At 49.4% G+C, this 18445-nt stretch overlaps 1 protein-coding gene across 1 annotated transcript in view; it reads left to right on the forward strand.

Moving 5' to 3' along the window:
- Positions 1–18445, forward strand: part of SLIT3 (slit guidance ligand 3) — a 611310-nt gene that overhangs the window by 543689 nt on the left and 49176 nt on the right. The window contains exons 21-26 of the mRNA XM_004271979.2: positions 176–244; positions 2291–2362; positions 2971–3042; positions 11425–11496; positions 13154–13317; positions 15534–15658. Coding sequence (XP_004272027.2) covers positions 176–244; positions 2291–2362; positions 2971–3042; positions 11425–11496; positions 13154–13317; positions 15534–15658 — 574 coding nt within the window. The remainder of the gene's footprint in view (positions 1–175; positions 245–2290; positions 2363–2970; positions 3043–11424; positions 11497–13153; positions 13318–15533; positions 15659–18445) is intronic.

Genomic DNA, 18445 nt, shown 5'->3' on the forward strand with positions numbered 1-18445 from the left:
ACAAATAAATATTAGATGACAAATGTAGTATATGCTTTGAAGTGGGGGAAAAAAGAGCCATGAGAGAGCAAAACAGGGACCCAGTCCAGCCTGGGAAGTCGGGAGAGGCATCTTGAGGTAATGGCAGTGTGCGCATTGTCTCTTTGCCCGACGTGACTCTGCACCTCTCTTTCAGGTACCTGGAAGGAAACCACTTAACAGCCGTGCCCAAGGAGCTGCCCACCCTCCGACACCTGACACTCATGTAAGGAGCCCAGCGTTGGTGGGATATTTCATTTTCTGTCGTTAGGGAGCGCAGGAAACTGATGCAGAGGGTGGGTAGGGCGGCGCTGCAGGTTTTGGGGCATTCCTGCACTTTTCCCCCTGGGTGGAGCGGCAAGAGGCAGCTGGGAAGGATGGGCTGGCTGGATGTGCCAGGTCTTACCCAGTGAGGACTTCATGCAGAAGTACCCACATCCTGGCCTCATTGGTCACCTGTGGCACCTTCCTCCTTGGCTTGGAGCCTCCGACCTTCTGGTCTCCAATTAAATTCCCGAGATCCCTCAGTTTCTTGCAAGCTGTGGCTGTACTTAGGTTTGCCAAAAGCATAAATTTGGCATTTCTTCTTCCTCCTCCTTTAGTTACTCAGAAAATGTTCTGAGCAGCTGGTTCCAATTGAGGTTCTTTCAGGTGGGAGCCGCTCCTGGCTCCAAGTCGGCCAAAACCCAGGAAAACCTCTGAATGAGGAGCAGGGCTGCTGGGCATGGGCGCGGCCCAGGAAGCTGGGGAGTCCTTGAGCTTTGTCCCTCACTGCCTTGCCAAGAGGGCACCCAGGATCCTTGGGCAAGTGCTGTTGAAAGGTGCCCCATCTGCTTAGGGGGCAGGGAGCCCCGGAGCAATGGCCCTCAACCTCAGCTGATTATATATCACAGTAGTTTGGGGTTTCTTTTAAATGCTGATGCTCAAGCCTGCCTTACACCAATTAAATCGGAATATCTGGGCATGAAACCTAGGCCTCAGAGAACTAAAGCTCCCCAGATGATGCTAATGTACAGCTGATGCTGAAAACCACTGCCCTGGATATTTATCCTCGGGGAGAAGCTGGAGCTTGCAGTTGGCAAAGGACCACACTCCCACCAACCTCATTCCCCCAAGAGAGAATCTGATAAGATGGAATAAATGAATGCTGGAAGAGAGGGACGGTGGAGGGGCTATGAGGAGAAGAATTGAGCAGGGGGGAAAAGCACTACAACAAGGAGAAATTGTTACCTTATGTGTTATGTTTTGCTGGTAGAATCAAATCGATGGATAGACACCACTGAATGTTTGAATAGCTGAATAAATAGATGAATGAATGAATGACAATTGGTGGAATGACTGATTGAATAAATCTTCAGTAAAAAAATGAACATTTGGACTAATGGGTGGATAGGTGAATAGATGGATGGGTGGATAGATGGATGGATGGACAGCTGGGCCAACAGATGGACAGATGGGTGGCAGATGGACGGATGGATGGATGGATGATAGATGGGTGGATGGACAGATAGATGGATGGGCTGATGGACATATGGGGAGGATGAGTGGATGGGTGGATGGATGGGCAGACAGATGGATGGATGGACAGATGGATGTATATATAGATGAATGGGTAGATGGGTGAATAGACAGATGGGCGGATGGGTGGATGAATGGGCAGATGGATGGATGGGAAGGTGGGTGGAGGGGGTGGATGGATGAATGGGAAGGTGGGGGGGGTGGATGAATGGATGGGAAGGTGGGGGGGGTGGATGAATGGATGGATGGGCAGATAGGCAGATAGGTGTATGGACAGACAGACCAGTGGATGGATGGATGAGTGGGTAGACGAATGGGCAGATGGGTGGATGGACAGATGCATGGATGGACAGATGGGTGGATGGATAGATGGATGGATGGATGGATGGATGGGAGGATAAGTGGATGGACAGATGGATGGGCGGATGGACAGATGGTTGGATGGATGGATGGTTGGATGGATGGATGGTTGGATGGATGGATGGGAAGATAAGTGGATGGACAAATGGATGGGTAGATGGACAGATGGGCAGATGAATGGGCAGACGGACAGATGGATAGATGAACGGGCAGATGGGTGGACGGACATATGGACAGGTGGATGGGTGGATGGATGCATGGATGGGTGGGCAGACGGACAGACGGATGGGTGGATGGATGGATAGCAGGCATGCATGCATGTGTGAAAGTTGGGAATGACCCCCTCTGGATGCAACTAACAGTACAATGTGACCCTTCTGCTTACTTTTCCTAGTGACCTGAGCAACAACAGCATTGGCATGCTGACCAACTACACCTTCAGTAACATGTCTCACCTCTCCACCCTGTGAGTACAGTGAGCTGCTGTGGTTAACATGGGCCTGATACTAAGTGCATCCTTCCTCTGGCCCCTCAGGCTTCCATGCTCCGCTCTAGCGATCCTCAGGGCTGTGGCTGACCCAGCACAGGGCAGACCTTAATCATCAGAAGGAAAACAGTAGGTCAGAACTCTACTGTCTGGGCAGTTAGAGAGGAGTTGGCACCTAATTACTTCTGAAAAAGTTCCTCTTTGGAATACCTTCTGTGATTTGTGAATTTTCTCTCCCAGTGAGGGTTTCCCTACACAATTATATTTTGCTCAGACCCCTTTATTTCCCATTAGCTCTGTATACTGTGGGCACTCACCATCTGACAATAGACGAAGGTGATGGCAAAGCTGGTTAGGGAGCCAGCCAGCTAAGGAACATATGAGGAAACTGGGAAATGAAGCCAGTGAGCTTCCTGGAGTGATGGGGAATGTTTCTCTTTCCCTTATCCCTAGGATGCTTTTTGTCAGTCTGTTAAAATTGGGAGGGTAAAGAAACCGTTTGCTTTGACTGGTCCAGTGTGGACAATGCATGTATCAGCAGCTAAGAATAGGAAGAACCAACAGAGCCTGTGTGTCCTCTTCCACAGGATCCTGAGCTACAACCGGCTGCGATGCATCCCCATCCACTCCTTCAACGGGCTGCGGTCCCTCCGAGTGCTGTGAGTACCCCAGTGCGCTGATTTCTACTTATGCTTCGCTGGGTAACAGCAGGCAGGACTGAGCACTCCTGTTGCCTGCTCTTCCTTGCTCAAAGCCCATTCTACCCGCCATGCATCCCTCCCCTAACCCAACACTCTTAATTTGCTCAATGGGGCGGAGAGAGCTCATGCTTAAGAGTCAGTCACTCCCTGCTCCAGCTCACTTCCTCTGTGGAACCTGGCACACATCACTAACTCCTCTGAGTTCCCACTTCTTTATGTGCAAAATGGGACCCATAGCACATCCCTTGCAAGGATTAGGATCTGCAATTCTATGCAGTTGTATTCTGCACCCTAGCAGAGCACACTGTGCAGCACTTGGCCGCTCTTCTGATGATCATTACATCACAAGTGGTCCCTCTGGCTTCAGAAGGGCAATGTTAACACTGTGAACCTCTGCAAGGAAACCAGGCTCATGCAACGGAGAGCCCAAGCTGGAAGCCAGCGGCCAGGGCACACACGTAACCATCCGTTCACAACCGAGTCGACTCATAAAGCATCCTTAAAGTTTTAGTAAGTTGCCAACATTTAAATATCAGGAGGTTTCTCATATAAATCCCGATTTCTACACTCTCTTGGAAAAGGGAGAGACCTGGCCTCCCAGGGCTCCCCTCTGCATTCCTGCAGGGCTGAGCCGTCCTGCCCCTTTGAACAGAGTTCTGCAGTCTGCAGCCTCCACGTCACCCACCCATCTCTTGTCACCTTATGATACCTGCCTGGCCCTGGCCTACACAAGGGGAGTGGACAGCCAACTGAGGCAGATGAGCTCTGAGCAAAGGCAAGATAGCCATGGAGTCCCCTGCTTTCCAGGCATGGCTCTGCCCCTCCCTAGCTGTGTGTCTTCTCATCATGAAATCAGATAACGATGGTAGTGGCCTCACAGGGTCTTATGAGGATTAAATGAGATACTGTACGTAAAGCACTTAGCACAGCTCTGGCCCATGGTAGACACTTTATATTCATTTGCTGTGACTGTTCTCACACGAGCACTTGCAAGAGCAGGAATGGTACCTCACTGCCACCCCAACCCCGGGCCCACTGTCACCTGATATTTCTGCCTGCCCATCTTGCACCTGTTTTGTTGGCAAGGGAGGATCCTTGGAATGATATTCCCATGAGAACAGAGATGCCAGACACTCTGCCCCCAAACCTATCAACTTCTTTCCCTTCTGGCCCATTATGACTATAATAGTGAAAACCATATTTTATGGGGCTTTTCACGGTCATTGCCTCATAATGCTGTGTGGTTGAGAGGGTTATGTCCATTTTAAAGATGGGAAAACTGAGACCCAGATTGGTGAAGTCGCTGGCCCAAGATTCAGCAGTCAGGAGCTTGCAGAATCCAGCCTCCTGACTCAGAGCCCCGGGATCCTTCCCAGGACCCAGTTACGGTCGGCAAACAGCACCCAATGAGCAGGTCCATTTCGGAGCCTCCAGGCTGATGTGATTTATTGAGGCCCACAAAACACCAGTGTCAGCGACAGCTCCCGCCACATGTCATCTGTGCTGTTATTAAAAATCAATTCTGTGGGGGGCAAAGAAGTACCCGTGCTGACAGTGTGCAATCTGTTACTGTCACTTATTTTATTATCTATCTTCTCTGGGGAGCTCGAGAATGGAAACATCAGCAGAACCCATTTCCCTGTTTCGAGTTGAACACCACGGGAGATGGGCTTATCTCATTGGCCGGGGCTGGATCTGCTGCCCCCCCCCCGCCATCCCCCCTCAATCCCAATCTATTGTCCCCCATCCCAGTCTTCCAGTTCTGGGCATAGCTTGGCTGCCAGGGGCTGTGACCTGCCATTTCAATGGGATCCGTGTGCCTATGTTCATAATTAGAGTAGTTCTGGTTGGGACAGCTCAACATGTGGAAGGGAGAAAGAGAACGTTTGCCTGTCCATCTGTCTGTCTACCAGGGTGGTGGGGTGCACATCACCCCCCTGTCCAGGATTTCCTCCTTCCTCAGCACCTCGTTGGTGTCACTCCAGAACCAGTGCTGTCATTAGTTCACCAGGAGTCCACATAAAACATCCAACACACTTGTGCTTGCTTCTTGAATTCAGAGTGAGTAGGCTTTTCGCACCATCATTTTAGAATCATGGGCTCTTGTAGATAAAAGAGGATCTTAGAGGCCCTCATTCCAACTATCTACCTCAGTGGGGAGCAACCATTTTCTGCATAAGGGCCAAGGCAGGAAAAATTAAAATGTTTATGGGCTGCGTTTCTTTTATGGTATTTGTATCCTTTCTCCCAGTAATTGCACATCTAGGAATTTTTACGAAAGGGTATCCAAAACGAGAGAAAGGTTCTCTGCATTAAGAGCTTGGTTGCACTGTTATTTTTAACCTAAATTTTAAATATTACCCAGAAGGCCACAGTGGGGAAATATATAAGTAAAGCGTGATGCAACCAGTCGATGAAGTGCAATTATTGAAAGAGGAAAACTAATAGCAGAGTGGGAACCTGTTTACCACATTGCATTATGTGGAAAAATAAACCTAATTTGTATATTGTTACAATTATAACTGTATATATGTACAATTGTAACATATATACAAATTAGGTTTATTTTTCCACATAACACTATGTGGTAAACAGGTTTCCACACTGCTATCTAGTAACTGTAACCATATCAATTATAACATTGATAACCATGAAGAAGGACTGTAAGGGAACATGGGCACATAAATGAAAAGAAACATTGGTAGCTAACGGCTAATATCAAATCATTTCTGTCATAAATGAAGACAGAGTTAAAGATGAATGAAGGCAGTAACATATTTATAATTTGGGCGGTTGGGAAGCAAAACAGGATTTTGGAAATCAGAAATGGCAGTACCTGTAACTGCATGTGGTCATTCGTATATTCTTTTCCCATTTCTAACGGGTTTCACTAATTTGATTAGAATTTCAGAAATAACCGGAGACCCAGGGATGCTGGCAGTTTGGGGTGAGGAAGGAGGATAAGAGCAAGGTTCAGCCACAGACGAAGGCCAAAAAGTGTTCTGGAAAGCAGCAAGAAAGACCTGACATTTAGGAAGGAGAAAGAGAAGGAGGGGGAGGGGGGGAGAGGGGGAGGGGGGGAGGGGGGGAGGGAGAGGGGGAGAGAGAGGGGGAGAGAGAGAGGGGGAGAGAGAGAGGGAGAGAGAGAGAGGGAGAGAGAGGGAGAGAGAGAGAGGGAGAGAGAGGGAGAGAGAGAGGGAGAGAGAGAGGGAGAGAGGGGGGGAGAGAGAGAGAGAGAGAGAGAGAGAGAGTGAGTGTGTGTGTGTGTGTGTGTGTGTGTTGGTGGGTGGATATGAATACATTTCAGAGACAGGGTATTGGTCAAGGAGCTTTGAGAACAAAATTTTGTGTGAAAATGTGCTTCTCCTACCTCACTCCTAATCTAAAAATAGCCGGAAGAGAACATCCTCCTGGACGTTCTAGTCCTTTTTCGGGGATCTGTGTGTTCCCTGATCTTTGCCCCACGCCGAGCCACACGCCTGGTGTGCGTGTGGTCCCAACTGTCACCCCCCGGCCCCAGCTGCAGGAGGGCCACCTGGAATCAGTTAGCGCCAGGACTGTGTCAGTGTGTGCTTGTGAGGAAGCGAGCGGGATTATCATTCATCATCCGTATTTTTTTAGCTCCTGTTCCCTGAAATAAGACTGTGCTTGCTGTGTATGCACATGCGGCTATTCCCCACTGCTCAGCAGGTTGCATGGACCCTCCCTACAGCATCTCTGCAAAGGGCTCCATTTGCCCTTTTGCTGGATTACCTTCAGAGACTAAGAGCTCGCTCGCTTCCCAGACAACCCCATTCCATTTTTGACCAGCTGTTGAACATCAGGAGACTCTGATGAGCCAAAACGTGACTCCTTGTGGTCCCGGTTTGGCCCTTTTGTGCCACCAAAAAAAAAAAAAAAAAGTTTAATTATGAATTTTAGAAGTGGGGAGTGAGTCTCAGAAACCCTGTCCAAACCACTCATTTATAAGACAAGGAGGCAGATTCAGAAAGGTTTACTGACTTGCTCAACATCGTTCACTTCTTCATCCTTTCCTGAATGCCCACCGTGAGCTAAATGCTATGCTAAATACCGCAGCGGCTGGGGCACAAATAGTGAATGTAGCACAGTTCCCGCTTTCAGAGAGCACACGGTCTAGAACGGGAAATAGACAGACAACTACAGTACAGGGTGATGCCTGTGAAAGGGCCATAGGAATACGAGTGAGAGGCATGGAGGCCAGTACTGGCCATCAAAAAGACTTTGAGAGAGAGTTATCACTGCTGACGTTTGTTAAACCTTGACTATGCACTGCACACTGGGCTAACTGCTTTAGTTACATTGTCATATTCACTCTTCCCATCAATTCTATGAAGAATATACCACCATTATCCCCATTTCCCAGATGAGGAAACAGAGGCTTGGCAAAATTGAGTAGCTTTCCCAAAGTGACACAACGAGGAGAGAGTAAAGTTGGGATTTGAACCCAAGACTGTTTACTCTCAGAATCACTGCACTTAACTTCTGCTCCCAAGGCTGAGTCTGGGATGCCAGAGGGAGTTACCCAAATACGGATGGGAGTGAAGAACATTCTAGGCAGGGAAAATATAAATGCACTGGACAGAAGCCTGGAAGTCAGGAAGGGCACGTGCATGGGGGTGGGGGGGTGGGATGTACAGGAAGCTCCAGGTGTGGCGGGAATGTGGCTTCTGGGTGTGAGAACAGGAGGAGATGCTGCCGACTAGTCGTAAGGTGGGAGTAGAACCAAGGCTGGAACCCACGTCTCCTGGCTTCTAGCCCAGTGTTCTACCACCTTCCATCCTGCTCCATCGTAGGTTATCATCTATTTTTATTCCTCTCATTTCAGACTTTTCTTGAAGACTGGGGGTGGGCGGGGGACACGGCCTTTTTAAAAATGGAGTGTTTTTTTCCTTGCCCAGAGAGGCCTGGGATGAGAATTAATGAGTGGGGTGGCATGAAAGACATGGGCCGAAAGGTGATGGACACAGGGCAGCTCTGGCAAAGTTCAGTGTGTCTCCTGGAATCCTCCACGGGGCTCCTTTGGGATGATAGGCTGCATACCTTCACGCTTCTACTCTAAGCGGGTAATGCCTTGAGAGGAATGGCCCCAAATATGTCCAGGAACACAGAGGGGAAGGAGTCATGATGATGCTTGCGGTAATCGTGGCTGACCCGAGTGAGGGCTTACGTGTGCTGGCCCTGCACTGCGTCCTGCACCAGCTGAACCACTTGCATTGTATCTTTAAATCCTAGCTTAGGAAGCAGTATATTAGATCCCTTCCTGACTAAAGGAAAAGAAAATCAGTTCAAACCACCTTAGGCAGAAAAAGAGAATTTATCGATGCAGGTAACTGAAAAATGCAGTAGTAGGTATCAGATTCTATGGCTGGATGCAGGTACTCCAGTGGTACTGTCAGAAATGCATCTTTCTGCCTCTCAAAATGAAACTGTCTCTGTCCTAGTAGTTCCAAGGAAAGCCCCAGAAATATCTCTCAGTGGCCTACTTAGGTCACATACTCAACCTCAAACCAATCACTGTGACTCCGATTGGGCAGACCTGGTCCATAGCTCTGCCCATGAGGCCAGACCACTTGGACTCAGAAGTGGGGAGGGGTGATTCCCTAATGGAAGAGGGAGGAACTGTTACAGAAAAGAGGAGAATGATGTTGATCAACCCATACCCCCCAACATGTATCTACTATAAGTAGATACTAAGAATTCCTCTATTTTAGAGATGAGAAAACTGAGGCACAGAAATAATGTCAGTTGTTTCAGGTCACACAGACAGTGATTATTAGAATAGGGATTCGAACCCAGGCTGTCTGACTCCAGACCTTAAACCCCAGGTCACCTGGGAGTGGCCTGTGTTGCTCAGAAGAGAATTCACCCACCCCATCCCACATTTAGGATGAGGATAGTTCCCGTCATCTATCATACAAACTGTGAGCACCTAGATATTCGGAGACCCAGATTCAGGCAACCCAGAACGGACAGGGAGTGGTTATGCCCTCCAGTTGCTCTCATGATGTCCTCATCTGCATCCTGAAATTCCCTAGTCTGCCTTAACACCTCCTAAGAGTCAGGAGGGAAAAAAGAGTCCCGGATGCTTGAAGATGAGTCATTCCCAGTTCAGAGTTGCTTGCCTGCACCAGCTCTCTGTGAGGTGTAAGGGAGAACGAGAGGGAAAGGGGGAGTGCTTAGTGCTTCCTGGGAGGGCACATTTGTGCCACTCCCCTGGCATCCTTTAGGAGGGTGGTTGGACATGCAAGAGTCCTTCTTTGGGGGCCAAACCAGGAGCCAGAACGTGCAGTGTAGGCAGATTTCTTTAGCGTTGTCCCAGTAAATTACAGCCCCCTTACTCTGCAGTTTATAGAGACCTCAGCAGATCAGCTCATAATAAATGGGAGTGCGACTTGCAGGCGTCACAGTACCAAAGCTGCCTTTGGGTCATTTGGTGTTTTTAAATTAGGGCTTTGTGCCTCTCCCGGGGCCCGAGCCGCCTTCGGAAATGCTTAACAGCGGGGCTGGGTGCGTTCGCCAAACAGCAAGCAGCCGTGAAGTCATCCAAGTTAATAGCAGACGGGAGCCGGTGTGATTCATAAATAACCACATGGATTAGAGACTAAATGGTACTGATAAAAGTGTGAGGAAGAGCTTCGAGCCCCTTCTTACTCAGGGAGGTGAGAAGCTTCCACGAACACTCTTTAGGGGACTGGGTACCCTCATCCTGCTGTCCTGGCTGTCTAAGCTTCAAGGAGAGCTTTCACACTGCCATTCAGGGAGACCAGGGATCTGGGGTGGGGGGGCGCTGGCGCGTGGGTGTTAGAAATGCAGAACCTCAGGCCCCACCCCAGACCCACTGAATCAGACTCTCTGGGAATGGGCCTCAGAAATCCGCATGTGTATTAGCCCTGATGCTCAGTCAGCTTGAGAGGCCCTGCTCATTATTAAGTGTAATTAAGCTCACATCTATATTTCAGCCGAAGACCCAGGGCAAGCTAACATCAGTTAAAAGGGAAACAGAAGAGCAGATTCATAAGTTACTATCCTGTTTACACTTTCACAGTCAACGTTAATCACCCCCTTTGTTTAACTAGGGCTCCCTTCACAGCCCAGGGGACGGTACCCAGCAGCCACTAAGGAAACCCTTGAGTTTCTACGAATGTCACTCCTTGCATCTCACGGGCCAGCCCCAAAGTGAGTCAGCAGTTTGGGGATTTTTTTGTGTGCAGTGGATGACTAATGCTTCCATGGAGGGTATAACCCACGAATTGTGGATTTGCTCATGTTGTTACTTGAGCAGCGGAGCCGTGTTCCTTCCATTTTTTTCAAAAACCTGTTCTCCAGGCACTTATTGAAAGCTCAGTGTGTGCCACCGCCCTGCAAGTGAGCATTGCTCCCAGCTATTACACCGCAGGGTGGAGAGAGGCATGATTAAAGCCAAGCAGGTTGCCTGGCCCCTCGGACACACTGTCGGAGAATGCACTCAGGTGCACACAAGAACAACACCCACATGTGTGTGTGGGTAATGCCACACCCTTTCCCATAAAGATGAGTGTCCGGCTCCGGGGAGTCTCCCCAGGAGCTGAGTGCCCCCTTCCCTTTGTCTTCTGGGATTGATAGCATTTCTCAATCTCCCTAAAATCTCTCTAGGTGAATATGAAGGGAACCAGTTTCTTGATCTGTACCAGGCATTGTTCAAGACCTTTTACAAATACTAATAAGGTTAACCATTTAGTACTTAGAAAATGCCAGGCTCTACGTGGACTAGTGCACCCACAACCGAAGGTACCTTCTGTGGCAAATCTTTTTACTTTCTTTCATTCCCATTTTGTGATAGGAAACCAAGGCACAGAGAGGGTAAGTAACTTTCCCCATAGTCACACAGCTGGTAGGTGACAGAGTCAGGGTTTGAATGCAAACAGCCCAGCTCCAGAACTTCTGGTCTCAACCATAGTTCTTCACATTATCTCTGAAACCCCAGTGCCTTCACTAGATTGCTCTCTGTCTCCATGTTTCAGGTGCAAAAATGGAGGCCAGGAAAAGGAAAGTAACTCACCCAATGTTCCGCAGCTGAAAGGGACTGATTTCTGATTCCATCCCAAGTCCGTCTGATTCATCTTTGTCTTTCCCTAACCCTCTACTCCCAACATCCCTGCTGCTGATCTGGGCACGGAAACATCAGTGCACGTGACATGAAGGAGACATCCCCTCCTGCTGCTGGCAGTGGGGCTCTGCGTGCTCAGAGGCATGGCTGGGCCAGCCTGGGACGCCAAGAGAGTGTACTGAGTTCAGAGCTGTTACTGGGGGTTAACTTTTTGACCTGTGCTTCTGCTTCAGAACCCTCCATGGCAACGACATCTCCAGCGTTCCCGAAGGCTCCTTCAATGACCTGACCTCTCTTTCCCATCTGTAAGTAGCCCTGTTTCTCCCCCACGTGCATCTCCTCAAAACAGAAAAGATTATAATGCCAGAGATAATACTATCAGTGCTACCACCTCAGTATGGTTTTTTCCATATGAATAGAGTGTGTTTTATTTACAAAAATGTACCCACATTGTGTGTTCTCTGCTTCGGATGCCTTCAAAGACATAATCAATTATGTAAACAATGTAAATATTTAATAAGAACGAACATAAAACTCTTACTGTGTGCTCAACACTTTAGATGAATTATCTCATATTTCTTACAGTAGGAAGGCATTTTTATCTCCTTATTAGACATGAAACTGAAGTTAAGAAAGGCTGAAGAACTGGTCCAAGGGTTGCACAGCTAGTAGGTGGCAGAGACCTGGTTCAAATCCAGGTTTGCCTTGATGCCAAAGCACATCTTCTTTCTACACTCGGCATCAGGTAGTCCCCTCCCATTTTACACAGGGGAGACTGAGGCCCATACATATTAGGTATTACATACCTCTGCCGGTGAAAATGCTTGAGTGTGTATACCTGCTGTCTGTATATTTAATTATTTTTGTATTGTGCACATACACAACACTGATATATTATGTATGCATATCATAAAACATTCAAAAAATAGAAATGTTAAAGGCTATGGTTAAAAGTCAGCAGAAGTTTTCGTATTTTCTTCCTCAAACAGCACTTTGGAGGTGTCTGCACTGGATGATACCATTTCCCTCCCCTGCACTTGTAAGCTGAGTGGTGCATGGGAGGAGAACCTTCCTTCTACTCTCTTAGGCTCTGTGGCCGGCCCGACATAAGCCAGATTAACAGGAGAAAAGTATACAAATGTATTTAATATTTTTATGTGTATGTGGGAGTCTTCAAAAGGAGAATGAAAACCCAAAGAAGCCATTGGGCCCCAAAGCTTATATACCATTTTTACACAAAGAATGGTGAAGCGTGGGGCTCTGACACGACAGAGGAGCTTGGACTGGGGGCGGTAAATCATGGGACCGGGACTAGGAAATCACGCAGAAACTGATGGAAGATCAGCGTTATTTTAGTTAGGTTTGTTTGTACAGATCCATTTTGGTATCGACTCCCTTCTCTTCCTGGCCCGGGGAGGGTACCTTTCTCATAGGAAATATGACCTGCTTTTAGCTAGAAACAGCATCTGCTGTTTCTCAAGTGCCTTCACCTCAAAATAGTCAATAGACAGAGCGGCATATTTGGGGGTGGCATGCTCTGAGCTCCTTCAGTGGTCTGAAGCTGCTTCCTAGGTTGCCGGGTATCAAAACCTTCTCTGCAGAGTACATCCTCCAGTGCAACCTTTAGTGGGGCAAGAGAGCCAGAAAATCAATGGCCAGAGGTCCAGGGAGCCTCCTGGAGGGGCTGAGATTGGGGGTGAGTTGAGGATGGAATCTTACCAGGGTAGGTGAGAGCAAAGCCTGAGGGATGGGAGGGGCTTGGGTGGGGTTGAAACATCTGCAGGGATTGGAGGTACAGTCTGGAGTTACTGACTTCACCCCAGTGAAGTCTCTGCTGGTCCTCCTGTCAGACACCCCCAATCTAGCCAAAGTCTGAAAATTCTGCTTTTCCAGAGGACCAAGACCACGGGGCCTATGGGCCAAGCTGGGCGGGGGAGCCTGACTTCCTGCTCTGCCTCGTAGGGCACTGGGAACCAACCCACTCCACTGCGACTGCAGCCTGCGTTGGCTGTCGGAGTGGGTGAAGGCCGGGTACAAGGAGCCTGGCATCGCCCGCTGCAGTAGCCCCGAGCCCATGGCTGACCGACTCCTACTCACCACACCCACCCACCGCTTCCAGTGCAAAGGTAGGTGCTGACTCACCCCTCCGCCCCTCCCTGCCCCCTGCAGGGTCTGCTGTGTCCCCAGCAGCCTGTCAGAGCTATAGGCATCTCAACAGGTGTGACTTCTAAAACCGTCGCCCTGTTCTTGCATTGGCCACACAAAGACTCAGATGCTGAAACTGATGGGGACCTGCATCTAAGGGTCCACTTGTCATTCGCTCCCCTAAGTCCCTCTGCTGCCATTTCTACATATTCCTCGTTGACCTCTTACTCTACATATTTTTGCATAGTTGAGAAAATCTTTAACCTGCTTTTTTTTTTTTTTTTTTTTTTGCGCCACGCGGACCTCTCCCTGTTGTGGCCTCTCCCGCTGCGGAGCACAGCCTCCGGACGCGCAGGCTCAGCGGCCATGGCTCACAGGCCCAGCCGCTCCGCGGCATGTGGGATCTTCCCGGACCGGGGCACGAACCCGTGTCCCCTGCATCGGCAGGCGGACTCTCAACCACTGCACCACCAGGGAAGCCCTAACCTGCATTTTTTACCCAGCAATCTTAGAGCATAAGCATTTTCCCGTTTTACTACAGCACATTTTGGGCACATGAGATTTTGATTTGACTGCATGGTTATTATGATAACAAACTACTACTGGGTTTTTATTATGTGGCAGGCATTATGTTAAGCACTTTTTCATGTATTATTTAGTTCTCACTTTCCGTGGAGTCGTTTATTTAATTCCCCAGGACCTCTGTGGAGTCTACTTTAGTAGTAGACTGACTTTTAAAAATGAGAAAACCGAGGCTTACTGAGGTTAGATGACTTCTCAAGATCGCACAGTTAAGAGAATTCCAGGTCTTTCTGATTCCAGAGTGCATGGTCTCAACCATCAAGCTGTAACACTCCATCATAACTTCTTTAACCAGTTCCTGGTTTTGAACTTTCAGAGTATTTCCATTTTTTTTCTGACCACGGCTGCATAAATGTCTTTCTCTGTTTAACATTATGTCCTTAAATAAGATTCAGAGAACGGAAATTACGGAGCCAAAGTATATGGTCATTACTAAGGTTTTCACACTTAACGCCAAATTGATTGCCAGAAAGGGTTGTAACCAATTTTCACTCCCAGTAGCATCGTTTGAGTGCATTTTTCATCAGACCCTTGCATTATTTTATCTCATTTTGTAATCATTGCTAATTCAATAGGTAAAATATTATATCCCCTCATGTTTTGTTTTTGATTATTGGAGGAACTATTTTTTTTCCCGAAAATTTACTTTCCGTTTGTACTACACATTGGCCTGTTAATGTCCTTTGCTCATCTCCTAAGGCCTCAGTGTTTATTCTGATTTACAGATACACTTTACCTCTAAAACTTCACTGTGTCCCTGGAACACATAGCCTCCCTGGAACAGACGATGTCTCTGTTCTTCGGTGAAGCCAGAGTTGAGCCAGCTGGCATTGGTTCTCAATCAGCCCATTCTGTTCACCCCACCCACAAATGGTCAGACTCACCCTGCGGTCAGTCTCAAGCCAATCTCCAAACTGATGACTGTTATCCTGGGATCATTTAAAGTCCTGACATGAAATAGGGCCTGATTATCCAGGGCTTTGTCAACACTGGCTGCAGCGGTAGCACAGCCCCTGTTACAAAGCTCTGTGTAGGGACGTGGCTTCCCTCCCTCCAGCCCTGATGGCCGAGGAGAGCAGGACACAGTTGAAACTGTAATCCCTCATCAGCGTCGTTGCTGTGTCTTCCGGGCCCATTTCTTACTTCTTCCTGCCGACTCAAGGGTTCTACAAGGAGAACTTCCTATGTGATGTGTGCCTTTGGCCCGGGCACTGTGCCCTCCTTAGCCCTGCACAGACTATGAGGAGGGGTGTTTGGGGAAGGAAAAATGAGAGGTCCAAATGGAGCCTGGGCCCAGAGCTCCCCGAACGTAAAGAGATACACAAGGGATTTCTAATTATGGTGCATTGTTTGCAGATTAGCACCAGAATCAGATCAGGCTAATTACCGTAATTGATTTGACTGAGAAGTGCTTCTGAATGATGTCCCGCTGTGATTTTTTTCCTCTCTGGATGATGGCTGAATTAATGGGACTCTAGCTGGACGGGATGTGCTGGCTGCGGAGGGCCAGCTGCCCTCTGGACAGAGATGGGAGGGGCCAGAGCAGAGGAGGAGGGAGGTGTGACAGTGAGCCTACCTGGGGACCTGCCACCAACACTCTGGTTTTGCTGTCCAGGGCCGGTGGACATCAACATTGTGGCCAAGTGCAATGCCTGCCTTTCCAGCCCGTGCAAGAACAACGGGACATGTACCCAGGATCCCGTGGAGCAGTACCGCTGCGCCTGCCCCTACGGCTACAAGGTATGACGGGAGGCTCCGCCCCCTACCATCCGTGGTCCAGGGAGGGGCACTGTTCACTGCTGACTCTCCCTTCCCCAAGGACAGTGGATAAGTCCACTTTACAGGTCACTCCAAAACAGCATTTGCCAGCAACTCTCCCGTTCTCCCCAGCACTGCTGGGGGCTGCCCAGTTGTATCCCATTCACACCCGTCATAGAGGACCCCATGTAGTCTCGACAGTGATGCAGTGAGATAAGGAGGAAAGGTAATGTTTGTATTTTCTTTCTTGAACATGGGGAAATTAAGTCTCCGAGAGTTCAAGTACCTCCAAGTAGAGGCATCCCTTGAACCCACCACACTGACCTCCCTCCGGGGTGATTCCCAGGTCCTCCCCCCACCTCCCTTCCCTGTCCTCAGGACAGCCAGCCCTGGAAGCACTGGTTCCAGCTTGAGGAGGATACAGGGATGGAGGATTAAAAGGCCAGCCTTCACGGTTGACAGGCTCAGATCAGCCAACAAGGGCTGGGATGGAGATCCCAGTTCTCCTGTTCTCCCCAGAAATCCAGGCTAATTCCAGAATAACCCTTCCCTCCTTTCTCCTCACCCAGCAGCATCTAGAACACATTATCCTGCCTCCATATTAACATCTATAAAGTGTGGATGATGTGCCAAGCACTCTGCTTGCATTTTAGTCATCTTTTCCCCTGTGAGGAAGGACTTATTGATTCCCATTTTACAGATATGGAAACTGAGCCTCAGACTGTTGAAAGGGCTTGACTTACTGGCCCAAGCTTGTAAGCAGTAGGGTTGGGTTAAGACCCAGGGCTACATGATTCCAAAGCCCCCCCCAGCTTTCGCCTGGAGGTTTCCTGAGTAGCTGAACCCCTCACTGCACCTCACTGGGGTCAGCAAAGCCGTGACTGGGTCCTCTTCCCCAGGACCCTCCTGGCTTCCCAGATTCCAGCCATCCCAGGGCACCCATCTGAAGGTACTAGGCACGTCGAGAATTTCAAGACAGTCCCCAGCCTGTCTGATGCACCCACCTGGTAAAGCTGAGCAGGAGGGAGCTGGCATCCCCGGGTGTCCTGTCCCCAGGGGGATTTATGTGTATAGTGACAAGCTTGAGGGGCAGACTGCCTCTGGGGAACAGGGCTCCCTGGTGGCTTTCTCAGCTGTAGCTGTGCTTCCAATAGACAGTGTCAGAGTGCCACCTATGGGCCTGAGCCTGAGACAAGAGAGCCAAAGGCTTCCTATGAGGCCAGTCGGACAGCCTCCCTGCCCCGGGCAACCAACCCCAGGCCTCACACCCACAGGAGTCCCAGACCCACGCCCCTGCACACACACGTACGTACACACACGTACACACACACACACACGTACACACACACACATACATATTGTAGGGGAAGACTAGAAATTAAGCAAACATGCTCAAACGCCTGGATCCTCAAACTCCCCTGTATTAATTCAGTGGAGAAAACTCAGGCTGTGGATTTACACAGAGCAGCATGTGTGGATCCTGGCTTTGTCATTCCCTAGCTGGGTGGTGATGGCCAGTGGCTGCACCTCAGGCCTCCCATCTGCACACTGGGACCTGCCACACAGCCTTGCTGGGAGAATCAAGTGTACAGAAACACATGCAGCGCACCTAGGACAGTACCTGACATTCAGTAAGTCCTCAGCAGCTGTCATATGATGCCTTTTAACTGTACCGTGTATGCCGGTCCCTAACACCAGGGTGTGGAGTGGGTCTTCAGGAACAGGTGTCATGTTGCTGGTTTCCTGTAAAGGAAGCTAGAAGCCCCAGCCACAACCTTTACAAACACAGTCTCACACACACACACACACACGTACACACGCACGCACGTGCACACACGTGAACTACTTAGCAACAACCAAAGACCTGAAAAAGTCTTTTAATTACCCCCATTCAGCTCTATCCCAGAGCCCCACGATCAGCATGGTCATGCTCTGAATAGCTCTTAACTGTGGAGCTACCATTACCTGCCAGGTGCCTCATATGAGTGTGATTTCTAATCATTCCTTAACTCCGTGGGGTAGACATCGTTATTCCCATTTTACAGATGATGAAAAGTCTCAGAGAGAACTAGTAATTTCCTCAAGGCACGTAGCAGTAGCCGGACTAGCATGTGCATTCAGACCAGCCTAACTGCAGAGCCCGTGTTTTGAGAGGGGCAGAATAAGTGCCCAGCATAGCATCGCGGTGCCCAGCGCTGGCTTGGGACTGGATGTCGGGTTCAGCCGTGCCTGTTCCACTTACTGCTGTGCGATCGTGGGTGCAGCGCCTCACTTTCCAAGTCTGCCTTCCCTCTCTGTAAGAATGCGGGTAATAACAACCATACCAGTCTTGCAGGGGTGTTACGCACATTATACACGATATAAAACTTAGCGTGAGGCCTGGAACAGAAAATGTGCTCCATAGATGACAGTGAGAACGAGCCTCGCAGTTTCCATCGACACATGGTCTTTCTGAAAGGGATCCCACGTTGCTCTGGTTTAGGATACAACCAGACCCCAACCCGAACTGCATTCTCCGCGTCCCCTCCGAGAAACCTCTGACGGGCCCTTTACTGGTGACGGGGCTCGAAGAGGAAGCAGACAGACGCGGGCCTGCCTTCAGATGGTTGGAGACAGGGCCTGAGGCTCGGCGTGGAGAAAGTGAGAAGGCGGCACTACTCGGCAGAGCCCGGTCCGCTCCTCACGGGCACTGGCGGCGGCGGCAGAGCGGGGAAGAGGATTTTCTCAGGCAGATGGCGAGCAGGTGGTGTGGCAGTGGAAGGACTCCCG

Source organism: Orcinus orca, chromosome 3 (assembly GCF_937001465.1).
Source record: "Orcinus orca chromosome 3, mOrcOrc1.1, whole genome shotgun sequence".
NCBI lineage: Eukaryota > Metazoa > Chordata > Mammalia > Artiodactyla > Delphinidae > Orcinus > Orcinus orca.